This window comes from Hemibagrus wyckioides, linkage group LG25 (genome assembly GCF_019097595.1).
Source record: "Hemibagrus wyckioides isolate EC202008001 linkage group LG25, SWU_Hwy_1.0, whole genome shotgun sequence".
In the NCBI taxonomy this organism is placed as follows: Eukaryota; Metazoa; Chordata; class Actinopteri; order Siluriformes; family Bagridae; genus Hemibagrus; species Hemibagrus wyckioides.
The window spans coordinates 2,387,937-2,403,069 of NC_080734.1; the positions used below are offsets into that span (position 1 = coordinate 2,387,937).

General features: G+C 40.4%; 1 gene segment (V, D, J or C); it reads left to right on the forward strand.

Annotated features, from left to right (window-relative positions):
* The first annotated feature begins 1,045 nt into the window (after positions 1-1,045).
* LOC131346160 (Ig kappa chain V-III region CBPC 101-like) lies at positions 1,046-2,313 on the forward strand. The segment is given in 4 exon segments: positions 1,046-1,180; positions 1,272-1,616; positions 1,728-1,763; positions 1,996-2,313. Coding segments are annotated over 4 exon segments (546 nt in total).
* The last annotated feature ends 12,820 nt before the right edge of the window (positions 2,314-15,133 follow it).

Below are 15,133 nucleotides of genomic sequence, written 5' to 3' on the forward strand. Positions count from 1 at the left end.
AAATAAAATTCTGTTTGTGTTTTCATCCCTTCCTCCCTGTGTGTTTAAGAAAGTGTTATTAAGATCGGTTACGAATAAAAGTAAAGAAAAACGGAGTAATTCTTCTACAAGTTTTAGACACTGTCTTCATCAGCACAAGCCACCACAGTGTCTCACACACACACACACACACACACACACACACACAAAATGATACTCACTACTTACTTCACACTAAAATTGCAAAGAGTTTTTACTCACATCTCCTCAGCTCACAGAGAGAGAGAGGGAGGGAGATGGGTGATACAGAGAAAGAGAGAGAGAGAGAGAGAGAGAGAGAGAGGCCTTGGCTGCCCCAGATATGCCGCTATGCAGTCCTCTGTCCACTGGACCGCCATGTCCAGCGAAGCCGGAGCTCTATTCATGCTCTCAATTCACAAACTAGTGCTTGACCATGCCATAATTTTCAAGTGTAATTTGATAATCTCAAAAAATTCAACTAAAAAAATTAGTATTCACACATCCACTCAGAATGTGCTGGGATTGTACCAGTCTTCCCAGTTGCAGTCCTTGGTGGTGTTGCCCTGTGGACTGTGTGGGTCATGTCAGTGTGACTGTGTGGAGCAAGTGAATAGACTGAGAATTCAAAAATTCATTTATACTGAATCTTAATTTTATAATGTTAACATTAATATGAACACTAACATTTTTCACTCAGTAACACATTTGAAAGGGCTTGTTGCTGCAGCAGGACTTTCACACCTACAGTGGGTTTTAACATAAATAGCACCATCATGCATTGCAAAGCATGAGAAACTAAACTGACACCTTCATCAGCACACACTTCCTTTCTTTCAGGGACTAAAGGAGCCTGATGGTCATTACAACAATAATGCTGTTATTTTTACACTCTATTCCTTCTTTGCTGTAGTCAGAGAGTCTATATTAATGACCTGTGCATGTTTTAATGCTCCAAACTGAGGAAGTGTGTATTTCTGGTACGTGACCATCAGAATACATGTTACAGCTAATGGACCAATCAGATCAGTCCACAGCTTCAAAACATCCAATCAGGTGTGAGTCTGGACCTGGTTTTCTACTGAACACACAAGTTCATTCCCTCACTATCACTTCGTCTGAACAGGAACGATGACCACACTCTTTGTCGCTCTTTGTGTTCTTTCTTCTCTCTTCACAGCTGGTGAGTAACATTCTGAAAACTTTAATTTAAAACATTAATATTTCATATTTAACTAATTTACTGACATTAAATGTTAAATACTTTTTTTCAGTGAAAAATTTTGACATCAAGGAGCTTCATGTGAGAACAGTAAAGAGTGGAGAAGATGTAACTATGGAGTGTAACATTAGCAGTGTCACAGGGAAAGATAAAGTAGTTTGGTTCAGACAGAGTTCAGGAAAATTGCCTCAGTATTTTATAAAACAATACCTGAACAATTTGGGCTACAAATTTGTTGAGGGATTTAATGATAGTCGCTTCAGTATTAGTGTAAATGATGATAAATTTGATCTCAATATTTACAAAATAAGAGAAGATGATGGAGGAGAATATTTCTGTGGAGAATCAGAAGGAAGTGTACTGAAGTTCACATCTGGAACACATCTGCAATTTGAAGGTAAATATGCCTTGTATGTGTGTACATATGCATTAAATGTTGAATATTTCACATTATTCATATCTAGTATCGTTTCTGTTTATTTGCTGCTTTTCTAATTTATTTGTGAAGATGAAGAGACGACACCCCATCCTACATCTGACCCAAGTAAGTGTTTGTATAAATCAAGTTAGCTACAGTCTGAATTTGATGTTTTTCTTCTGAGGATTTATGATTTATTCCTCATTTCACAGCAATTTTTCTAAACAATACAACACAAGCCAATGTACAATAAAAACAGTAAATGCACAAAACAAAAAAAGTTTGGAAAAAAGATGTTTTGAATAATCAAAATCTAGAACTGAATGATTCCTAACAATAACTGTATTTCTCCCTGTAGGTGAGAGCTGTACTGCTAACATGCGTGTGTTCTTCTGGCTCTCCATTTCAAGAATCGGAGTTCCGGTTATTATCCTTACAATATGTCACAAGGTTTTAAAATCAAAATCTTAAACTTGATAAAATTATTTTAATTTGTATTTAAAAAGGAAATGAGATCTCAGCCTGTATTTAGTCTCTAGGAGAAAGCACAAGTTCCCCTAAGTCAAGAGACAGAGACAGGAAGTGATGCAAAATTTCCTTCTTCTACAAAAATGGCAGTGGAGTGTTGTGTGTGTGTGTGTGTGTGTGTGTGTGTGTGTGTGTGTGGGTGTGTGTGTGTGTGTGGGTGTGGGTGGGTGTTCATTTTTATTTTGGTGGTGATTTAAAAACAGTACAAAATTGCATGTACTTTGTCTTTGCTACATTGCAATAAAATGAACCTTTAATGTGATCTTCAGTGTCATAATCTTTATTTTTCTTACACCCAGCATGATCTTAGCAGGAGGATAAGATAACTGCAATAAGGCATCAAGGAAAAATTTAATTTTTACAGTTTAAAATAATACAAATTTTAATTAAATGCAATCAATAAATAAAAAAAACTTAGTTCTTTAATTTGATGCAGCGTGAAAACATCTTTAAAACGTGTTGAACCCCTTAAACCCATTTCTGTTCAAAACCAACTAAAATAAATTTCTTGGACTTCCATGTGCAATATGTTTATATATCAACATACAGATTTTATAGGTGTTTGTTATAGGCAGATTCATACCATAACATCCAAATGATTTTGCCAGACCACCACACATTTCTGTTATTAACAGGTCTTTATATTTTCCTTGAATACACACACACTGTGCATTCCTGTTTCAGCTCCCGTCTCCACCAGACATCAGACAGGGATCTTCTTCTTCTTCTTCTTTCGGCTTTTCCCTTCAGGGGTCTCCACAGCGAATCATCTCTCTCCACCTATCCCTATCTTCTGCATCCTCAACACTTGCACCCACTAGCTTCATATCCTCATTTATTACATCCATATACCTCCTCTTTGTCCTTCCTCTTTGCCTCCTGCCTGGCAGCTCCATGTCCAACATTCTCCTACCAATATACTCACTCTCCCTCCTCTGGACATGTCCAAACCATCTTAACCTGGACTCTCTTTGTCCCCCAAACGTCCAACATGAGCTGTCCCTCTGATGTACTCATTCCTAATCCTGTCCAACCGTGTCCCTCCCAAAGAGAACCTCAACATCTTCAGCTCTGCTACCTCCAGCTCTGACTCCTGTCTCTGTCTCAGTGACACTGTCTCTAAACCATACAGCATGGCCGGTCTCACCACTGTCTTGTACACCTTCCCCTTGATTCTTGCTGAAATTTTTTCTATCACACAGAACTCCCAACACCTTTCTCCACCCATTCCAACCTGCCTGCACTCGCTTCTTTACCTCTTTCCCACACTCTCCATTACTCTGGACTGTTGACCCCAAGTACTTAAACTCCTGTACCTTCTTCACCTCTTCACCTTGTAATCTTACTGTTCCACTTCCCTCCCTGTCATTCACACACATGTACTCAGTCTTACTACCACTGACTTTCATTCCTCTTCTCTCCAGCACAAACCTTCCTGTGGGAATACTCTCTATCACCTCATCTAATTCACTCCAGAATCTCTCTTTCTTCTCTAACTTACAACCTACCTGTGGGGCATAACCACTAACAACATTCAACATCACCCCTTCAACCTCTAACTTCAGACTCATCACCCTGTCTGACACACTCATCACCTCCAGAACATTCCTCACAAACTCCTCCTTCAGGACCACACCTACCCCATTTCTCTTACTATCCACACCATAATAAAACAGCTTGAATCCTGCTCCTATACTATGAGCCTTGCTACCCTTCCACATGGTCTCCTGTACACACAGTATATCCACCTTCCTTCTCTCCATCATATCAGCCAGCTCTCTACCTTTCCCTGTCATAGTACCAACATTCAGAGTTCCTATTCTCAGTCCTACACTCTTACCTTTCCTCTTCTCTCTCTGTCTACGCACTCTCCTCCCTCCTCTACTTCTTCGACCAACAGTAGCCCAATTTCCACCAGCGCCCTGTAGGTCAACGGCGCCGATGGCAGTCGTGGTTAACCTGGGCCTCAACCGATCCGGTGTGAAATTTAGAGTACTGACGATTCTCATGATTAAATTTGGCAATGTTTTACGCCGGATGCCCTTCCTGACACAACCCTCTCTATTTATCCGGGCTTGGGACCGGCACAGAAGTCACTGTGACCCCATGGCTAGATTAGACATCAGACAGGGATACAACAGAAAATAGGGATACAACAGAAAATAGTCATTAGGACAACTTGGTACATGTGTATGATCCTTACCACTCACTACCCTTGGCTCTATGCTCTGGCACTGGACTCTGGTGTTGGATCTGGTGCTTACTTTTTAGTGAGATCAGTCATCAGGCTGGTCACATCTGAATAATTAAACACAAATCTATGATATAAGCCAGCCAGCCCAAAAGCTCACCTCCTTTTTGTCTTAGGTCTCAGGCAGTTACTACTGTCTTATCAATTTGTGGACACACCTGTCCATGTCCCTGCCCAAATGGAAGACCACTTCTCTGGGTTTGCTGAGAATCTAACCCATCTCAGCAATCTCAGGACAGTCCTCAGATGGTGTCAGAACAAGGGGTGCCAGGCAGGGGAAAAATCAGATCTAAGTGCAGAGATAGATGTCAGACAGGGGTTTATTATAAAATAACAACAGTCAGTAAAAACATTATGGCAGAACTGGGAACTAAAATACAGAACAAGATACAAAAGCCAATGGCATAATACAGAGAACACCAGGTAAGAAAAAGCACATAATGACAAGGACTCAGCCAACAACACACGCGAGACAACTGGTAGAAATTGGGGAGGTAATTAGTGAAACCAGATTTGTGCAGAGGCGGGATCGTGCGGGGCAAACACTTGAAAACAAAACAAACAAAGACACATGGCATAGGGTATAAACAAATCCAAGAATTAACCAAGCCATCCATGACAGATGCTGAATGTGCTGCAGTGGCCAGGATTGTAGCATCTTTCTGAGGTGCAGTCATAGGTCGTGTTGCCCTGTGGCTTGCATGGGTCTTAAAATATAAACTTAAAAAAAAATTAAAAAGAAAAACCTTGTCTTTAAATGTTGTTGTTCTGTCGGCTGCTGCCTGTTCGGGGTCGCTACAGCAGATCGTTTGGTCCGCATGTTTTGATTTGGCACAGGTTTTATGCCGGATACCCTTCCTGATATAACCCTCCCATTTAATCTGGGCATGTGACTGTCGCTGAGAGTTAACTCTTCAGTGGCTGGGTCAGCACCAAACAAACTCGACAGACTATAAGTAAATGCATTAACCACCACGTCTGTTTCTACTGACGCAGGTTGCCTATATACACTATATTGCCAAAAGTATTTGCTCACCCATCCAAATAATCAGAATCAGGTGTTCCAATCACTTCCATGGCCACAGGTGTATAAAATCAAGCACCTAGGCATGCAGACTGTTTTTACAAACATTTGTGAAAGAATGGGTCGCTCTCAGGAGCTCAGTGAATTCCAGCGTGGAACTGTGATAGGATGCCACCTGTGCAACAAATCCAGTCGTGAAATTTCCTCGCTCCTAAATATTCCACAGTCAACTGTCAGCTGTATTATAAGAACATGGAAGTGTTTGGGAACGACAGCAACTCAGCCACGAAGTGGTAGGCCACGTAAACTGACGGAGCGGGGTCAGCGGATGCTGAGGCGCATAGTGCGAAGAGGTCGCCAACTTTCTGCAGAGTCAATCGCTACAGACCTCCAAACTTCATGTGGCCTTCAGATTAGCTCAAGAACAGTGCGCAGAGAGCTTCATGGAATGGGTTTCCATGGCCGAGCAGCTGCATCCAAGCCATACATCACCAAGTGCAATGCAAAGCGTCGGATGCAGTGGTGTAAAGCACGCCGCCACTGGACTCTAGAGCAGTGGAGACGCGTTCTCTGGAGTGATGAATCGCGCTTCTCCATCTGGCAATCTGATGGACGAGTCTGGGTTTGGCAGTTGCCAGGAGAACGGTACTTGTCTGACTGCATTGTGCCAAGTGTAAAGTTTGGTGGAGGGGGGATTATGGTGTGGGGTTGTTTTTCAGGAGCTGGGCTTGGCCTCTTAGTTCCAGTGAAAGGAACTCTGAATGCTTCAGCATACCAAGACATTTTGGACAATTCCATGCTCCCAACTTTGTGGGAACAGTTTGGAGCTTGCCCCTTCCTCTTCCAACATGACTGTGCACCAGTGCACAAAGCAAGGTCCATAAAGACATGGATGACAGAGTCTGGTGTGGAGGAACTTGACTGGCCTGCACAGAGTCCTGACCTCAACCCGATAGAACACCTTTGGGATGAATTAGAGCAGAGACTGAGAGCCAGGCCTTCTCGTCCAACATCAGTGTGTGACCTCACAAATGTGCTTCTGGAAGAATGGTCAAAAATTCCCATAAACACACTCCTAAACCTTGTGGACAGCCTTCCCAGAAGAGTTGAAGCTGTTATAGCTGCAAAGGGTGGACCGACGTCATATTGAACCCTATGGATTAGGAATGGGATGTCACTTAAGTTCACATGCGAGTCAAGGCAGGTGAGAGAATACTTTTGGCAATATAGTGTATAACACAGAATACTACACCTTTATTCTGTATAAATACTCCTTGTTGGTCTCACTAAGCTTTGATGAGTTTTGCTACTCAAACACAGTCTCCATGTGTTTCTTTGGCATTCTCTTCCCTGAATTCAGATCACTGGTAGTGGCAGCAGCCTGACTTAGACCACTTCTCCTAGTAAACCCAAATAAAAAATTCTACATAGCTCTTTGGGGGCTCATCCAGGATTAACCAGGTGCTGGTAAGAATTTTTCTTTACTATCTTCCTCCATGTAGTTATCCTCTATGTTATCTCAATTAAGATTACACAAATTTCATATTCTCAATCTGCAGTTTTTCTGTAAGGGTAATTCTGTTTAAGAATTGTTCATACATGAATCTAATATGGAATAATTGATTAGTTGTTAGTCCTTGCTATGTTGTAGTGGGAGGTTTGTACACCAGGTCACTGTTTTATTCTCACTACTCCAAATAATTTTGCTTTTTTTTCTAATTTACTTATTATGTGTGCACCTGAAACAGCCATGGTCTGTGATGACCTTGCAATACCTATCAAGTTCACTAAGGTCTCATTCAAAATATGGGCAATGCTTGTCATGGTCTCACCCCACATGTTTCCGGGTGAACCGCCATTTAATACACATGCTATTTAAAGACATGGCTGACACGCTCTCCCTGCCAGCGTTCATTCAGTCCTATTTGAACTGTGCTCTTACTCTGGTTGAACTGTGTTTTCCCAGTGGATTATACCTTTGTGGATTAATGAACTTTGTTTTCTTTAAGTAGACTTTTCTGGGGTTTTCCCGTGGACACTATTCCTGTGTGTTATTGCACTGTTTGGATTTTGAGAACTTTCTTTGACATTTTTGCATTAAAGATATATTAATCTTTGCACTGCCTGGCGTCCTGCATTTGGGTTCAAATTCTGTTCCCTGACGATGCTTTTCCATAAAGTAGTTGATGTTTAGATACCAATGTGTGTCGCTAAACTTAGTTCATCAACCTCACTGTATTGTAAACAAGATCCTCTGTCTGTTGAGAAGGGTATTGCTCAGGCAGGGTGTTATTAAACTGTTTGCCAAAAAATTAACCTGTCAACCCAGTAAATAAACACAAGATTTATGCTACATTAATGATCCAGAGATACCCCTTAGCCTAACTGAGCCTGATGTTCCATCCATATTATCTGACATATAACCGGATCATGACCATTTTACTGTTGTTGATCTCTGTAGTGCCTTTTCAGCATCCCTGTCAGTGAGAAGATACAGCCAATTGTTGCATTTATGTTCTAAAAACATCAATACATCTGGACACACCTATCTCAATGGTTTATGATTTGACAGCTGTGTTTTTGTCCATGGTACATTCCTCATTGTCAGACCACATTCTGCATTCTGGAAAAGACACAGTCTGCTATAGAAGAGGCTTACTTTTCCTCCTCACACCTCTGGCCAGTGTGGTTTCAAAGTCTCGCTCTCTAAACTTCAGTTCTGTCAGGCTCTGGTGCAGTATTTGGGGTTTCTCATCTCATATGGCCAGTGCAAACTCTCATCTGATCATCTGAGAGTCATAATGGAGGTCCATTTGACCAAAACACAGAATGTTATGCTCAGTTTACTGGGAACAGTGGCAGACTGGGACAATAATTCAGGCCAGGAATTTGACTCCATCCCAGGCCATCTTTACTGCTGCCTTCACCTATTTATGTAATCCACCAGACTGTTAATCTTGTAGGCTACCCCTATTAGTTGATGTAACAGGTAGACTACCAGACCAAATATAAATGAATAAATTGGCCTAAATGAATCCTCAAAAACTAGAAATACACTATATATTCTACCACACCACAGACAAATGTAAAATTGTCTTACACTTTTACATAGATACACATTCAAATGTTGAAATATATACACTACTCACAAAAAGTGAAGGACATTTGGCTTTTGGGTGAAATTTATGGAAAATGTAAAAAGTTCACGCTACAGTGATATTATATCATGAAAGTCGGGCATTTAAGTAGAAGCTGCAATGGTGATTTCCTCATCTCAAACAATTCATTGAAGCAAAGGCCAACAACAGTGGTGGGTATACCACAACAAAAAATGTCAATGTCTCAGAAATTTGTCATGTGCTCTTGACCATCAATTACAGCTTGACAATGACGTCTCATGCTGTTCACGAGTCGACTTATTGTCTGCTGAGGCATGGCATTCCACTCTTCTTGAAGGGCGGCCCTCAGGTCATTGAGGTTCTGGGGTGCAGGGTTACGAGCCTCTACACGACGACTCGGCTGATCCCATAGGTTTTCTATGGGATTCAGGTCTGGAGAAAGTGCAGGCCACTCCATTTGAGGTACCCCAGCCTCCAGCAGCCGTTCCCTAATGATGCGACCTCGATGTGCTGGAGCATTGTCATCCATGAAGATGAAATTAGGCCTGTGTTGTTCATGCAGGGGCACAATGACTGGATTAATGATGTTATTCAGGTAGTATTGGCTTGTCACTGTACCATTCACAAGATGTAGGGCAGTTCTGTATTGAGTGGACACACCTGCCCAGACTGTAACACCACCACAACAGTGGCTGATGCATAGCGCTCTCCTTGATGTCTCCAACATCGCTGGCGGCCATCATTTCTGCTCAACGTGAATCAACTTTCATCAGAGAACAGCACTGAGGCCCACTGGTCCCTCATCCAGCAAAAATGCTCCCTGGCCCATGCAAGACGATGATGCCTGTGCCTGGGGGTGTGGTCAGGTACCCTTGCAGGTCGTCTAGCACACAGACCACACTGATGTAAACGGTTTCGAATGGTCTGATGTGACACTTGGGTTCCTCTCACTTCCCTTAAATGTGCCTGGAGTTGAGTGGCATTCATCATCCGGTTCTGCAGGGCACTGTTCACAATGAAGCGGTCATCAACGTGGGATGTGGCCAAAGGACGTCCACTTCTATGCCTTTCTGTGACTCTTCCAATCTCTCTGTATCTCTGTCACAACCTGCTGATGACACTCTGTGACACTCTCAGTGGCCACTTCCCTCTGAGGACATCCTGTTTGAAGCCTCACAATGGTGAGGTTCTGTTGATCAATTGTTAGGTGTGGTCTTGGTCTCATGATGTCAAAATGTGAACAGCATGATGAAGAGGACTGTTTAAATACCAATTCTAATTGAATCAGAAAATTTATTGGTCGATTCATGGATCAAACCCCAGTTGTGAATTTTGCCGTTAAGCACCTTGTTAGAGAACAGCAAGTTATGCAAAAAGTACTGAAACACTGAACAGTTGGACATGTGCATTCAAAAGTGTAGAGAAGGACAAATTAAGTTCACCTGTAAAGGTTATAGTGCATTTTAGGTGCATCCTGAAATTTCACCCGAAAGCCTGATATCCTTAACTTTTTGTGAGTAGTGTATAATATATAATTTATATATATTTTATATATTTTCAATGATCAAGTACAATATATCAAAAGTATCAGAAACACAAACTTAACAAAAGCTATGACGGTGTAAATAATAGATAACAATGTTCACTAAATGGCATAAGAACAGAGCAATAATAATAAACAGTATATAAATAACACTAGTAAATAAATCAAAATCCTTGGACTGAGGATGGGCAAAATAATCAAATGTATTATCAAGGCTTTCACTGTCTCTTTCATCTTTCCCTGAATCTCTCTCCCTCTCTGCACATCTAGTTGCTCTGCAGTATGAAATAAACACATTCAATAATTTATACTTATATTAATTGTACAGCCATCAATTGTATGTCTCCATCATTACAGTCCTAATACCGATAATCTCATAAATCATAAAAGCACATATTGTTCTAAGAGTATAGCCTGCATGTTTGGTTTTGCTTAGCTTTAACTTTACCTGAAGATTCCTGCTCTGACTCAAATGCTGAACTGTCAACCACCTCAAGTTCAGCAGCAGGAGCACCTGCAGCAGTAGTGCTGCTGCTTCCTTCCTCACCTTTAAAAAAAGAAAAGAAATTTCTGGTCAAATCTGGCACTAAAAATTTAAATATTTTTTAAAAATATTTTCTAAATATACATATATATATATATATATATATATATATATATATATATATATATATATATATATATATTTTTATATTATATAAAAAAAATATATAATTTATATTTTTATGTACACATATATTTGTATATGTATATCCGATACACAATTGGCTTTACATAACTATTGGTGTTTTTCATAATTTATCATGTCTTTAATTTCTACTAAGATAGTTATTCTTCCTATTTTTCCATATACAGTCCGTGCTGCCAAGAGGTTGGCCAATGCCTGGAATAGCTGATTGTTGGTCTGTAGGGCCATAAGCTGCTACTGGTACACCGCAAGTGCTTGTCCCTGCTGGGCCACGAAGGCAGTTCGGAGTACTCATCGGATCCATATGTGGAGAAATGGCAGTTTAATTTAGAATAACACAATGCAAAACTGATAATCCAAACATCAGGGTTGAGAAAAACAGGCAAATAGTACAGTAATCCAATGAAGCTAGCAAAGTCCGACAAGGGCAAAACAAAAACAGCAATAAATCCAATACACTGAAGAAAGGTCATACACAATGGCAGAAGCATGGAGAACAGAATAAAAGCTTGGTATACAGAGCAAAACTGATGATACTCCATGGAGAATACTGGCGTGAGCATGTTTTTTTAAGACTGTGTACCCAGAAGCAACAAATATACAATATATCCTGATGATGGTTCCCTCTGGTGAATGGGGGGGGCTTGGGGGGGGGGGTTACAGGCACTGTTGTAATACATAAACTAGCAAGCAGCTCTTTTTCAAATTGTGCATATTTCTTTTGAGCATCCATAAGCACACATGATTCATAAGCCTCTGAGCTTTTATCCATATGACTGCTCTGATCCCTTCTGAGCTGGCATCGACTGAATATATCACTGCTTTCTGTACAACAAAGAATTGCTAGCAAACTTTTCAATTTTTAAAAACTTTTTGTTGTTCTTCCTTTTGATGTTATTCCTCATCTTCTAGCAGCTTTTGAAGATGTGCACTGATGTCAGATAAATTCAGAATTAATTGGGACAGGTACTTCACCATACCCATGAATCTCATGAGTGCTTGTCTGTTTTCAGGCAGTAGCATTTGCACGATTGCTCTCACTTTTTCATCACCTCGCTTGGGACCTTCTTCTGAGATGATGTTCCAAGATATCTTATTTGTGATGTTCTTATCTGACACATATTCTTATTTAGTTTTAGATTCCATTCTCTTGCTTTTTCCAGCAGCTCGATGAGTCTGTGATCATGTTCTTCTGTTGTCTCTCCCCATACTAAGATATCATCTATGACATTGATCACACCGTTTCAAGACCTTCTAACATCTGTTCGATTGCACACTGGAAGACTTTACTGGCTGATGACACACAAAATAGTAAGCGAAGAAATCTATACCTGTCTATTGGCATGTTGAAGAGTTTCAAACTCTTATCATTCAGTTTTATTTGCCAGAATACTTAATTAGCATCCAGAACCGACAGACTGGGTGAATTCTTTCTCTTTGCATTTGGCATGCTGGATACCACTTCTTGTACTGTTAGTAGATGGTAAAGTTCATGCTTTATTGCTTTATTAAGGTCTTGTGGATCCATGCATATGCAAATCTTGTTAGATTTCACTCCTGTTATCATGCTGTTCACCCAGTCCATCAGTTCAGTTTGCTTTATTACTCCCATACATTCCATCTTGGGTAGCTCTTTAACTATTTTGTCTTTTTAAGGGCTACAGAAACCTTTCTTGGTGGATGAATCACTGGTGAAACATTGGGGTTTTAATGTTTTTAATTTAAGCAAGCAACCAAGGCCAAAAAACAGGTCATCAGAGTCTTGAAAATGGGTCATCTTTAGTCTTCATATATTCTTCACAACATCCCTAACTTTTCACAGGTTGTGCTTCCAAGAATTGCAGGTACATTGCTGTCGACTACGTGAAACTGGATGCTTTTATTTTCTGTAGGTGAAGGTAAGTTGAACTTGTCCCACAGGCGACATCTTGTGGCCAGAATGTTATTAAGTGACAGGCGGATTTTTTGAGTTTTCCTTTAGTTTCCAGTGACTTGAACACATTGTGGGAAACTATATTACATGTTGCCCCTGTAACTAATTGAAATGTAGCACTCCTCTTGTTTATTTCCAGACTTTCAGTCTATTTATCCGTTTGACTTTTTGTTTCAGTGGTGACTTTGTGCACATTTTTCATTGTTTGTGTTGTTTGTACATCATTACATCAGCAAAGAAATCCTCTTGTTCATTACTTTGTTCACCCTGTTCTATTCCCTGTATTCTATTGCCTTTTTGTAGACTTCATTCTGCACATTTTCGAAAAGTGGTTTCTTTTGTTACATGCTTTGCAAGTTTGTCCATAAGATGGGCACTTTTTGTATTCATGTTGATAACACACCCTGAACACTTCATGTTTGCCTTGTGTTGGCTTTCCATTGTGTGCTGTTTACTTTTCTGTTCTGTTTTTCTTTGCACTGTTTTGCCTCTTTTACGCTGTTTATCATAGCATTTTCTTCTGATTTGATGTTATCTCATTGCCCCTGCAGGTGTATATCGCTTTTTTCAATGTGAGGTCTGTCTCAAGCAATAATCTTGCACGAACATTGTCGTCTTTTATCCCCACATACAATCCTATACCTGATGAGTGAATCAGTCAATTTGCCTGAATTCAGTCTTTTGCCTTGTGTTTAAGATCTGTGATGTATGCATGAATTGTTTCTCCTGAACCTTGTGGTCTCATGAAAAACATGGCGAAAAATTCTTTTTGGGCTCACAATTTTCTCTGAATTTCCTTTTCAGTGCCTCAATTTTATTTACTTCCTGTTTCGTGAACTGGAATGTATTGTTCACTTTAATGGTTTCTTCACTCGCAGTATGAAGAAAGGTGGGGCACTGCACTGTTTCTGATTTCTCTGACTATTCGAATGTCTGAAGCCATACCTTCCAATTCTCTGCCAAGCTGCCTTTGAGAGACAAAGATGATGGTGGCTGCAGTAGTAGCAGAGTCATCTTTTCAGTTATGCTTTTTGTTTGTTCTGTCCCTATTTTGACACCATATTAAATTGTTTGTAAATTGTGTGCTTCTGTTTTTGCATAATAAGACAGCATGGACATCAGGGCTGTAGCAACATGATTCTGTCACAGATTCCAGTGCATGACATTTATTTTTTAGTGTTTTAGCTCTCTTATTCTAGCTCTGTAATTCTGTTCAAATGTTCTGTGCAGCAAAAACGGTGTAACATATCTAACTGTAGGTGTATTAAAAAAAGAAATAGGATCTGAGCCCATGTTTAGACCACTCAAGCAAAAAGCACAAGTGCACCTCAGTAAAGAGTCAGAAACAGGAAGTGGTGCATACATTTCTTCTGGTAGCAAAAATGACAATCCAGTGATGTCTGTGTCTGTGTGTGTGTGTGTGTGTGTGTGTGTGTGTGTCTTAAGGTGAACATGATCTTTACAGAACATCAAGATAAATATAAAAACATTTTCACATCAGAAATGTTACTGAGAACAAAGAAAATTGAAATTTTTTGACCCCACTGCTCAATGTAAAATTCTCCACTGTAAATCACCCGCTCTTTTCTTATGTGGCATTTGATAAAACACGTTCCATGCCAGCTTGATGTCATCTAAAAGTTTTTTTCTCCACATTGCGATCTGACCTTCCGTCCAGTTTCCTTCTGTTTACAGGTTTTACGCAATTCCTGTAAAAATGTAAAAGGCCCTTTATCTGTATTGAGATAAAAACTGTTATATCCCTTTAGTGTGGGTAAAAGCTCCGGGAAAAGGGTTACCTTTATCCAGTGTTTCTGCTCCTTCATGATATTCCTTTATTAAGTTCATTTCCAATTCTGACAGCTAACCGATCCATTTGTTGATAATGACTTCCGAGTTCCTGAGCCACTGCTCACATGTCCTTAAAGTCCAGTCCTGCAGTGTCCACTAGTCTCCTCAGTGAGTTTGTGTGAGACCTGGAGAACTGTACTTAGAGTTCATTCGTTCAACCGGAATAATCTCTTCTTCTTCTTCTTCTTCTTCTTCTTCTTCTTCTTCTTCTTCTTCTTTCACCTTTTCCCTTCAGGGGTCACCACAGCGAATCATCTCTCTCCACTTATCCCTATCTTTTGCATCCTCAACACACACCCACTAGCTTCATATCCTCATTTATTACATCCATATTCCTCCTCTTTGGCCTTCCTCTTTTCCTCCTGCCTGGCAGCTCCATGTCCAACATTCTCCTACCAGTATAGTCACTCTCCCTCCTCTGGACATGTCCAAACCATCTTAACCTGGCCTCTCTAACTTCTAACACACAGACATGTTGTCAGTTACAAGTTGGCCTTCTGGTGCCACTCCCATTGCCGCAGCACACATGGTCCCACAATGCCGTGGATTTTGTGATGGA